At 48.5% G+C, this 12500-nt stretch overlaps 1 protein-coding gene across 1 annotated transcript in view; it reads right to left on the bottom strand.

Annotated features, from left to right (window-relative positions):
• The window catches only part of bmpr1aa (bone morphogenetic protein receptor, type IAa), a 60370-nt gene that overhangs the window by 8544 nt on the left and 39326 nt on the right, over nt 1-12500 (bottom strand). The window contains exon 3 of the mRNA XM_061227680.1: nt 11297-11607. Within this exon, the coding sequence (XP_061083664.1) occupies nt 11297-11363 (67 nt within the window). The 5' untranslated portion in view covers nt 11364-11607. The remainder of the gene's footprint in view (nt 1-11296; nt 11608-12500) is intronic.

Here is a 12500-nt window from a genome sequence, read left to right as displayed (position 1 = left end):
ACAGAGGCTTCCTGACTGCTACTGCAGCACTCGTTGACCGTCAATGTTTTACCAACCCTCAGCAGTCACATCGCAAACAAACTCGCTCAATTTGAGGGTCCAGAGAAGGCTTTTCACTGAGAAAAAGGCTTCAGTTTCACATACAAGTCGGTCCTGGTTTGAAAACAGCAGCAACGACACAAAAAACCCGCAGAAATGAAAAGGGCACACAGCCTAAAAGTGTGGCTCTAAAATAACAGACGCTACGCAGCCAAGGCAGGAACAGGTCCGGAAAGAGAGCCTACTTTGGGAACAGAGTTGTTCATCGTCGCAAATAAGTACATGGGTTCAACAAAACATTTAAGTGCAGCCTACATCTGACTGCTAAACTCGGGCAAATTCCACAAGTTATGACTGCGATACTCACTGGACGTTACCATTATGAAATAAGGCAAATGTGTAACAGTAACAGACGTGATATAATGACAGACGCATGTCCGGGTCCCTAACCGGCCCAACGTGAGGCATTCAAACACCGAAACGCGACACAAAGTCTTGATCCCGCCCGGCGGAAAAGAGGCAGTTATTTCAGCGCAGCTGCAGAAGGAAGAGGGAGAGAACGACGGGAGAGAGCAGGAGGAGGAGGAGAAGAAAAGACCTGGAGACGGAGGGGGAGGTGGGGAGGGCGAAACCTGAGTGACTCCTCCCTCCCTCCCTCAGTCCGTCCGTCCGTCCGTCCGTCTCCGAGGAGAGGCAGGGAGCCGTGCCGCCTGGAGCACAAAGCGCTGTGTGTTCGGCCAGCGCCACGCGCCCCCCCACCCCCCCTCACCAGCTCAGGCATGTCTGCAAACCCACACTTTCAAAAACCTCTGCGACACCACGCTCGCTTCTTTCTTACCCCCGCTCCCCCCTCCGTCTGTCTCCCTCTCCCCCTCTCTCCCTCTCTCTGCTTCCTGTCTCAGGAGCCGCATTCCTTCACCAGATTCCATTACCGGCGAAGGCAGTTTTTCCTTCAAATGCGTACCTCAGTGATCTCAAAAAGATTCATGGTGCCTTCTTTGAGTAATTCTATTTAAAGCCATAAAAAAAAAAAAAAGAAGGCCAGTTTTTTTTTTTTTTTTTTAAGCCCTTCTGAGTCTCGCTGGTGGAAAAAACGAGGTTAGAAAACCAAGCGGCCTCCCGAACCCCCTCCCTCCTCTAGCACTCCCTCCCGGTCTGATAGGAATCAGTCTCAGTGGATGCACAACACATACCTGCATTAAGAAAGCAAACGAAAGGGGGGAAGGAGGGCGCCCTTAAAGAGTGATAAGAACGGATTTGTGTGGAAATTCGCGACAACGTTTCCTGGCTGGGACCCCAAGACTGCTGTAAAGAAAAAAAAAAGAAAAAAGAAAGTGCTAGCTTTTGCCTTAACGCAACAAAAACAAGAAAACAGATAGGCCCATATCGCTAACCCGGGAGGGGGGTGGGGGTGTCAAAGGCACAGAGCGAACAGTCATTTGTAACACAAACAGGGGCCAAGGAGCTATCTGCGCTGGAAACAGTGGTAACACCCTGAGAAAATAAGCAGTAAGGCTGCTGTCGGCCCTGATAGCAGCCAGCGCAGTGCAGTCTGAGCGAAGCTTTGAACTCTGCGGTGTAGGGGTGAGGAGGAGAACAGAGATTATACAACTCTGGAGTTTTAATGAAGCGCGCTGCACACGCTCTCCTGGGGAGAGGGCCACTGACTCACAGCCTCTCACACACGAATCACTCACCACAGACACGGGAGCTCACGCACACACACGCTCACGCACACACACACTCACGCACGCGCGCGCACGTACACACACACTAATGCAAACACGCACGCACGTACACACGCACGCACGCACGCGCACGTACACACACACTCACGCACGCACGCGCACGTACACACACACTAATGCAAACACGCACGCACGTACACACTCACGCACGCACGCGCACGTACACACACACACACTCACGCACGCACGCGCACGTACACACACACACACACTCACGCACGCACGCGCACGTACACACACACTAATGCAAACACGCACGCACGTACACACTCACGCACGCACGCGCACGTACACACACACACACACTCACGCACGCACGCACACACACACTAATGCAAACACGCACGCACGTACGCACGCACGCACGCACACACGCAAACATGCACACGCGCACACAGGCACGCAAACATGCACACGCGCACACAAACACGCATGCACACACGAACGCACGCACGCAAACACGCATGCACGCACGCACGCACACACGCACACAGGCACGCACGCACGCACGCACGCACACACGCACACAGGCACGCAAACATACACGCACGCACGCACACACGCACGCACGCACACAGGCAGAAACGCGTGCAGGCACACACGCAGGCACAGACAGACAGGCAGCCAGGCAGGCAGACAGACAGACAGACAGACAGACAGACAGGCAGACAGACAGGCAGACAGACAGGCAGACAGACAGACAGACAGGCAGACAGACAGGCAGACAGACAGCCAGGCAGCCAGGCAGGCAGACAGACAGGCAGACAAACAGACAACACATCCTCAGACAAATGAGAGTTGGTTGTATGGGTCAATAGTTTCAGTAGTTCCTTTCTGTAGAGTTTGATATAGGTGGTAAGCAATATAATATGCCATTTACTGTAATGTAAAGGGAGAGCATATATAGAGAATGAATCTCCATTACCACCCACAATTCATATTCTGTTATGACTTCCTCATTCCACTAATATTTTGTTAACTTGGGACACTCCTGCTCTATTTGTTTCTGCTTGCCTACAGTACCCAGAATGCAGTCCAGTTAGCCCTGCCCCGTTAGAACAAGGCCCCAGGCACGATGATAAAAAATGTAATGCCAATTCTGCATAGTAAAGAGACAAAGCAGCTCAGAGCAACAAAGGCCAGACTATATCTACTGCTTAACTAACCGCCCGGAGTCCGTATTTATGCATTTAAGCGACCAAAGAGCAAGGTTTAAGGAACGCGTTAGCAACAATACGATTTGCTAATGCAATTTGCCACCGTCCACAGACAGGAGGACAGCTGGAGCAGTGCATTCTGGTCCTGGTCTGAGGGATATACAGCCTGCAGCTGGTTATGAGAGAAAAAAAACAGAAAGGGTTTTTACAATAACACACACACACACACACACACACACACACACACACGCATACATATATATTCATATAAATGAAATCATAGTCAGTTAAAGGTAAGGAACACCGTATGAAGCGGAGAAGCGGTAGTGAAGCAGCCTGTTACACGTTGGGTGGAGACAGTAACCGTGGTTACCCCAGAGAGGGGATAGAGAAGGCATGGAAAGACTAACGCATTGCGGACTGGAACCAGATCAAAGAGTCTCGCTCAACACAAACCAGGGAGCTTAAGGAAATCGCTCCCTGACTCTCTCCCCTCCCCTCCTCTCTTCCACTGCCACTCAGGGATGAACAGAGACAGATCACAGGCAGAAACGCAGGCCAAAGAACAGAATATGCGAGCGACATTTTAGCTAATGGCTGAACTGTTTCGACGCACCCCTGCGAGACGATATCTTGTGGAAGAAAATGCGGGTCTTCAATTTAATCCTTCGCGTTTGCCGTGATTGTTCGAGGTTCCCATGGTCTCGAGGAAGACCTCGCTAACAGAAGAAGAATATCTCACTCTGGGCGGGGTAGTGGCAGGGTGAGGGGTGGGGGGGGGGGGGTGGAGGCAGTCTAAAAATAAGAAATGAATGGATTTCCTGTGCTTATTTCATTGGGTTTGGATAGTGATCCTCCCCCGGGGCTCCCCGGGAGGTGAGCGGGGATGGTGAGGCAGAGTCGGTATCAGATGTTTTTAGGAGGGGAGGGGTGGGGGTGGTAAATCAATAACGCAGAGAGAGGCCTGGCCAGGACCGGAGGAAGGAGCGCACATAAAAAGCCCATTATCCCCGGCAGGGGGGACGCAGGCCCATCCATCAGAGGACCATCTGGGCCCAGCCTGCTGTCCGTTAGCATTACCCCGCCACGGAGGGGACCGCTGAGCCCTGCGAGTCCGACGCTGCGGCGGCCATTTTAAACGGCACCATCGAGCCGCACGGCTGATGGAGAACGCCCGCCCCTCTCTGCCCGTTCGTCCTACTTGTTACGTCTCTTTTTTTTTCGCCCCTGAAATGACTGCAGTTGAAATGGAGTTGAGGCTAAAACGCGTTCTGCCTAATCCCCCCCCCCCCGTCTGAGCCGACTGCAGTTCAAGCGAAGTTGATGCCGCGCGGTGTCTATTTCTGCCTTCCCCGGTTCAAACCAAGTTGACGCAAAACGCACTTTCTGTCTGTTTTACCCCTCTGAGTCGCCTGCAGTTCAATCGAAGTTGACGCTACGAGCTTTCTGTCTCTCCGTCCCCTCCAAGTCGACTGCAGTTCAATCGAAGTTGACGCTACGCACTTTCTGTCTGTTTCACCCCTCCGAGTCGACTGCAGTTCAAACGGAGTTGGCGCTGAAATCGGTCTCTCGGAGCCCAGACAGGCGGGGGGGGGGGGGGGATGCTGGGAGCGAACTGCGTCCACATGAGCTCAGCCCCACCGCCCGTCACGCTGGAGTCTGAGGCCTGGCAACAGCGCCCGCCCGCTGTGCTCTTGAAGGGCCGCCATCTCTTTCAGACGCCTCTGATGTGTGTGTGTGTGTGTGTGTGTGTGTGCGTGTGTATGATGGGTGTGCTGGGTGTGGGTGTGTGCATGTGTTTTTGTTTGAGTGTGAGTGTGTGTGCGTGTGTGTGTATGTATGTGCAAGTGAGCGTGGTTGTGTTTGTGTGTGTGTGTGCGTGTGTGGGTGAGTGCTCTTGCATGTGATTGTGTTTTTAGGGGAGGGTAGTGTGGAGGGGCAAGCAAAAAGGGAATGGAGTTGGGATAAAGCACATTTTTTAATTCGTTTTTTTTTGGGGCGAGCTACTGTGGATGACCAGCAGGGGGCGTAGGGAAGGTATGAGGCAGACGGCTGGTGGAGGATCATGGGAGGCCTGGTCGCTGGCTTCACACCCCGACAGGCTTCCAGGCTCGGGAGCTGCCAGCGAGCCTGCCGTGTTGTCTGAAAAACAAACGCCTGGAAGCAAAACGCACCCATTTAAGGGAGAGTGTTAACCCCTCCATTACTCCATTACCCATAACACCTTCCGTTTCCAGTACAAGCACGGGCCACGGTGAAAATAGCCTGGACTGGAAGTTTTTTTTAAGAAAATATATTTTCAATGCGGCATAAATGAAAGAACATCAGGTCTGCCCAAACCATATAAACAAATTTCACTTATGAACTCCACAGTGAAGGGGGCTTATGCGACACGTTTTGCCACACTGGGAATAACCATAGAAAGCCGGGCGACATTATTATCCAGGCTCTCCACTCTCTCCAAGGTATTCCATCACAGGACTGCTGTCACTAGTGGACTTCAAACCACAACGCATTTTTAATCTCATCACGCATGTGCTCTTTGCGCTGTTAGGATTCAACAGCCTGGCTGTACTCACAGGGACAGTGCCAATAGAACATGAGAATATCTTGATGGCACAACGAGATGGCGGCTACATGAGAGAAAACCTGGAAGAATTCAAACCTCAGGCCATCAACGCCTGCTCATTAAAGGCCAACTTGCACCAACTTACACACATAAGACAGACCAATGAACCTTTCTTCTCTCGTTCAGCTCATGTGTTATTAAAGTGAGGTTATAATTGGGTCTGAGGCACCGCTACCACAGGTAGCTGTAAGTGAGCACAACAGACCGCCAAACCCAAAGCAGTTCACCCCCACCCCACAAACACACACACACACTCTCAAACACACACACACACACATACATACACACTCTAACACACACACTCACACACACACACACACACTCACACACACCATCACTCTCTCCCCATCTTTTTCTTTCTTTCTCTCTCCCATCTATCAGCCGCCATGAGTGAAAGCCAAATGACGGGAAGAGAGAGGGGAAAAAAAGAAAAAAAAAAGAAAAAAAGAATCTCTCTCACATCTAAACCGTTTCCGGAGAACAATGAGTGTTTGGAGTATCCTCGCTCTGCAGCGACTGGGACAGAGTTATAAAGGAAACGCTTAATGTGTTTGGAAACACGGAGCGCCGGCAATCGGCCCAACAGCTTCCGGTGGCGGGCCTTTCACAGCAGGGCTGAAGCAGCCGCCCCACCGGACGCTCCGGGACCGGCTAAATCACACCCTCACACTGCAGAAAAGGCTCCATTAACAAGTATTTTGGTCTTGTAATGAGACTTAAAATCCATTTTTCACTCAATATTACTAGAATTTATTAGCCTATTTAGTTACTTCTAGTATTTCTTTACCCCGCTGGCAAATCCCGAAATGAGGCAGGTCATTTATTTTGTCTTAATTAGCAAATAAAATAATACAGTAAATAAGATTTTTAAGTATACATACACAAGTATACAACACTTGTTAAGATGGACTTATTCATTTATTTTGCAGTGCACCCTTTCAAACGAAGAGCTTAAAAATAATGGTGTAGTTAGCAAATGCTACTCAATGTGCCCCATGCCTCCTGTTTGTATCTCCATAACTGGACCCCATCGATGTGTACTGTGTTCATGGTCACCACATGACTTATTGAGGAGACAATGGTTTAGTAAAGTTCATCACCTGCCAGGTGAATCTGAGGACTGGTTATTAAACAGGGCGTTTTTAGACAGTCAATGATTCAGAAACCTTGCCCTCGGTCACATTCAAACATTCAAAATGGCAAATATGAAAGCTTCAGGAAAGCATTGGAAAAGGCCAATTAACTGCCCTAACACTGTTACAGGTGTTATTCTGGAGGAGAGCTTAAAATTATTTTTTCAAAACTGATAACGAACACCAAGTGCAAAAGCTCTCAATCCTAGAGGAACAGGAAGCTTCCCTCTTAACCTCTGTCGCCCACGCTTATCATGGGTAAAAACCGAGCCGTCTCAGTAATCCACCGCCAATATTTACTTTCAGATCTCAGTCTCTCCCTGAACGTGCCCTTTCCCCAAAGTCAAAGACACATTTTACGACAGACTCCTGGGTGTGCTTGATGGGCGTTGACTGAGCCGCTCGAAAAACCCGCTCGAAAAACCCGCTCTCACGGGCCCGGCTGCAAACCGCAGCGCACGGAAATCTCGTAAAAGTCTCAAAAAGCATTTTGACTGGCTACGGCCCCACGTACCTGCCGGTTGAAACTCAACACCGCGGTGCTCACCAGTAACAAATAATATTGTGCAATTAAAACACAGCAGTGAAGTAAATACATACTCCATCATCAGGGGCATTCCTACAGGACCGGTGCGGCGATTCTGACATCACAAGTGATGGACTTCAGTGGAATCATGCTTTAACAGTGTTTCAGACAATTATATGACTCCCGTTATTTGACAAAACAGCACAGCATGAGCATTTAAGATGCAAGCAATGAGGCCGTGTTTGCAAAACGAGACCTGAGAACTGGGCCTAGAGCGGGGACAGAATAGACTCATTTCATCCAGCCACCTGAAGCCAGATGACTGGTACACTGTGGCAGCCAATCAGCTCTCCTGCGGGCCACTGCCGCAGCCAATCGGCTCTCTTGAGGGCCACTGCCGCAGCCAATCAGCTCTCTTGAGGGCCACTGTGGCAGCCAATTAGCGCTCCCCATTTGCCCTGGCCCCTCAGTTCATCCTGAAAGCGGTGACAGGAAGTCCGGGCGTGTGAAAACGCTCAGGCCGACCCCCTGGGGAAGGCGCCCGGAGGACAAGGACAGGAAATCCAACCCCGAGGACGGAGCTGGGGGGGGGCACGCTATCGCTTCTGGGGGGGGGGGGGGGTCAACCGGATCCGCCCAGCTGCCCTCGCAGGGGAACGTCTCCTACATCACCCCGCAAGCAGCGCCAGGCGGCGGGGATAAAAACACCTCCTCACGGCCAGGCTGGAACCTCTCCCCCAGCCTGTGTTAGCATGTTGTGTGCGCACCCACAACCCGCTTCGTCCTGCGGTTTTCCAAAACCCGTTTCAGCAGGTTTTCCTGCAGCGACGTCTCCTCCTTCCCCAGTCGATTCCGGACTCCGTTGCTTCGTTTTTCGCCGCATCGACTTTGCCGTTCCACCGGCCTTCGGACGAACTACGATCGATTAAAAAAACCCTCACAGTGGTGATTCCACTTCAAACTTTTAATGCACCTGTAGCAGGTACCGGAGGCTTCCGCTGACATCATCCATCCAGCAGGATAAGTGCACGGACCCGCCCAGAAGCTGGACTTCCAACCCATTATCGACTCTGATGGAACCGACGTATTATCCAATCGATCTGTCCGATGAAATTGATTGCGTACAAGACACAGCGCTCCAAGCCAGAATATCTTCTGTGGAGCTCATGATTCCACAGATCTTAACCAAAACCAAGTTAAAAACTTCAAAACAAATAAAAGCAATTAAAAACCCTTTGTTCTCTTCTAAAAAAGATAAATAAATAAAAACTGAACCTGGAGATGTAAAACCCTGCCATGGAATCGGTTGACTTCAGTTTAACGCGGTTTATGTCCGACGGGTAACTTCTGGGTAACAAGCCCAGAACATACACATCTACAAAGATCTACCACCATATTAAACTGTAGGTTTTAATATAAAAAAATGTGTATTGTTCTTTACAATAGAAGTGTCCTTCCCTGGTGCTGGTCTCTATGGCAAAAAGACTACATTTGAGTCTCATCTTTGGACGGGATGGTTTGAGTATCGCAAATTGCCGAGCTCCTCGGATTTTCAAGCACAACAGTTTCTAGAGTTTGCAGAGAAAACTAAAAACATCCAGTGAGCAGCAGTTCTGTGGTCAAAAACGCCTTGTTAATGAGAGAGGACAGAGGAGGTCAAAGCTGATGGTGACAGTGACATAAATAACCACACATTACAACAGTGGTATGCAGAAGAGCATCTCAGAACACAATGTGTCAAAGCTCGAAGTGGATAGGCTACAGCAGCAGAAGACCAATACTGTAAGTCTGAAAAATAAGTCGAATAAAGACCTAATAAAGTCCTCACTGAGCGTATATAAACTCAAACAAGAAATGGTTAACAGACCATAAAGTTCCCATTATTCAATGGTCATCTCGGTCTCCATACTTGATCTTGATGGAAAATTATTTGAGGCCTGAACTGAAAAGTGCAGTCCAAAAGATCCTTAAATTCAATATGGAGGAATGGTTTCCCCCAATATGTTCACATACCACATACATCACTAAGGGCCAGTTTCACAGACACAGATTTCGAAGGGAGATTCTCCATACAAAACTCTGCTTTAACCTGTGTCGGTGAGACCAGCCCTAACAATAACTCCACAGTATTAAGCTAATGTAAGGAGGGTGCACAAATCAATATTTCATAAAATGCGCTTAAAGGAAGCCAGCGTTATCATATCGACTTGGGAAAAATGATACCCGGCAAAGCACGAATGAGTCTTCAACAATCTATGTTTACGCAAATAACGAAAATTGACAGTAGCCATCATGGGAGTAACTCTGGAAAAATAATCATGATGATTTTCAGCCCTCCACCGGCTGAGGGAAGCTATGCTTACACATAAATATTTCTTACATTTGTACAATGAATGTACAATAAAGACATTCAGAGCAAAGGAGGTTATTGTAGCATTATACAATACTGTGTGAATGCAGTCCTACTCCGCAGAGTTACTCCTGTATTCAAACAGCTTCTTTTGGCAGGTGAGGAACATTAGCTAGAAATTACAGAAGGTAATATTGTGCTCCAAATCGCCTCTAAACTTACATCTGGAAAACCATTATAAATAATCAAATCTGAAATTCCAGGTTCATGTCGGGACGAAACCAGTCATGCAAATGTATTCCCTCACAATATGGTACTGGGCATAAACACCTACTCCGACAAAGCAAGATGAGAATATCTTCGATTTGCTATAGAAAAATAGAATTTGCTTTAGAAAGTACATTTGGCTTGTTGAAAAAAACTATTTAAACGAAAGTGCTTTCTTGTTGTCCTATATGTAATTACGATACATTAAATCTTTCAGTAGAGGATGCTCATTGAAAGCGAAAGGCTAACCCTAACTCTGGACTCCTGCTGTAATATCAACTTCTTTGAACAATGACAACAGTAAACTGATTCCGTATACGGCAACTCACAGACGCAACTGTGTCTTTGTATTCAAATAGGATCAATTACAAAACAATACACCCTCTCACCCATTTTAGACTCTGTAATTTAGCAGAAAGTACAGGTGTGGAAAGTATGGAAGACAGGTTAGCTTCAGGGCTCACGAGGCCTGCACCTTAAGCTGGCTGTTTAGTTTCATATTTTATGTACAATAACCCTTACTGCCAGCTGTGTGTTTAGGCCATTTAAAAGCCTATGAGAAGCTAGCCTAGCCTTTTTTATAAGCGAGATGTTTCAGACATCTCTAATAAATTAACGTATTGTATAAAAATGAGGACAAATGCTACCGGCTAGTTACATATTTTGAGTATCTCTCAGCAGCAAAATGTGACAAGGTAGCAATTGTTAAACCCATGTATGTGTCAAAATTTAGTTGTCACAAAGGAAAAATAACTGCTCGTAAAAATTACATTCTGGCGCCTTTATGTCTATCTGCGTATTTATCTATCAGCAGAATCCAAAAAAGGTCTGACAGACCTCCAATTAAATCACCTAGACTTTGCATCTAAAAAAAGTACAAATTGAAACCATAAATACAATTATATTTGCAGTTTTTTACCAAATCTCTCAATCTGTTAAAGGGTACACAGAAAGATAATAGTTGTGGAAAGGGAGATACAGAGTGAGAGTCCAGGTGAGAGAGAAGACGTGAGAACAAGATGAGAGAGTGAAACTGTAAGAGAGACAGATAGAGTGTGTGAAACAGTAAGAGAGAGAGAGACAGTAAGATAGAGAAAGAGAGAGAGAGAGAGAGTGTGTGTGTGTGTGTGTGTGTGTGTGAAAGAGTAAGAGAGAGAGAGAGAGAGAGAGAGAGAGAGAGAGAGAGAGTGTGTGTGTGTGTGTGTGTGTGTGTGTGAAAGAGTAAGAGAGAGAGAGAGAGGGAGTGTGTGTGTGTGTGAGAAAGAGTTAGACAGAGAAAGAGAGAGAGACAGTGAGAGAGAGGGAGAGAGAGGGAGAGAGAGGGAGGGAGGGAGAGAGAGAGGCAGTAAGAGAGAGAGAGAGAGAGAGAGAGAGAGAGAGAGAGAGAGAGAGAGAGAGAGCGAGAGAGAGAGAGAGAGAGAGAGAGAGGAGTATGAAGTGGCCTCACCTTCAGCCCTGAGGGTGAAGAAGACGCAGGCTCCCAGCAGGCTGACGCACACGGGGAAGCGGGCCATCCTGCGGTGGGGGACCGGAGGTTTGGGAGCCCTGTCGCTGGAGGCGAGCGTTAGCGGGATACCGTCCAGCGGGACCAGGGGTGGCGTCTCGGTCTGTCCCGGGGTGCGTGGAGAGCCCAACCGACGTATGGAAGCGGGAGGGAAGGGGCGCGGGCCAGGGTTGGGGGGGGGGGAGGAGAGGGAGGGGGGGTGTGGCACTCGGAGTTTAAAGCGCCCTTCTCACTGACCGTTCTGGGGCACAACCCTGTAAAACAGACAAAAAAAAAAGGGTTTGGTCGAGTGCCTGGGATTTCTGCAGGAAAATGGTGGGCAATGAAATGCTTCAGTAACGCAGTGTCACAAAGGTGTGCATATCGCCTCTTCAGGAGGGGCAGTTCTTCAATTTCCTGAAAATAATACCAAAGTAAGACAAAGATACCATAAAAAATGAAACTTCACTGCATGTGCCGTTGTCTCCACCACCTCAGTGTCCTCTGGTGAAAATCTGACACCCCTACTATCGCGTGCCAGTGCATGTAAGTGCAGATCACGTGAAAGCTGTATGTATGCACATTTATGATTTCCTGTCGCACACGAATGTGCCATATATACACTTCACCATTCAGTCTAGTTTATAAAGCTATAGCGTAAAATACTGCTGTTCGTATTTGATGCATAGTGGTCTGTACCTGCATCCTCAGTCAGGAAGTGAAGTTTCTGATACAAATTTGATACAACTTGCCAGTGTGCCAAATGCACTTGAAGAACGTTTTGTACGAATGCCAAACCTGGCAACAAAACGGGGGATTAAGCAGAAAGGACAAAAAGACTAAAGCACCTGACTCAGGGAGAAACAAAGCACGTGTGGTGTATTTAACTCGGGTAAAAAGGGAGGCTCGTGATGCGTTGTGCCGGTTTGGAATACGGGACGATTCAGCTGAGGAACCTTTTAGGAACGTCCCATTTGCACGAAAACGTCAGGAGTCGAGCACAACGACCAACAGCAACCAATGCGGGCCAGATGAGGGCCGGATGAGGGACGGATGAGTGGGTGTCACGGCAACACCACAAGGGCCGTCTGTGAGACACATTCTGTGAAGGACGACTTGTCTTACACAGCTGCAGTGCCCGCTTCTGAAAACCCATCACTCGTCAAAA

Source organism: Conger conger, chromosome 18 (genome assembly GCF_963514075.1).
Source record: "Conger conger chromosome 18, fConCon1.1, whole genome shotgun sequence".
NCBI classification, from domain to species: Eukaryota; Metazoa; Chordata; class Actinopteri; order Anguilliformes; family Congridae; genus Conger; species Conger conger.
This window is presented reverse-complemented; position numbering and strand designations above follow the sequence as displayed.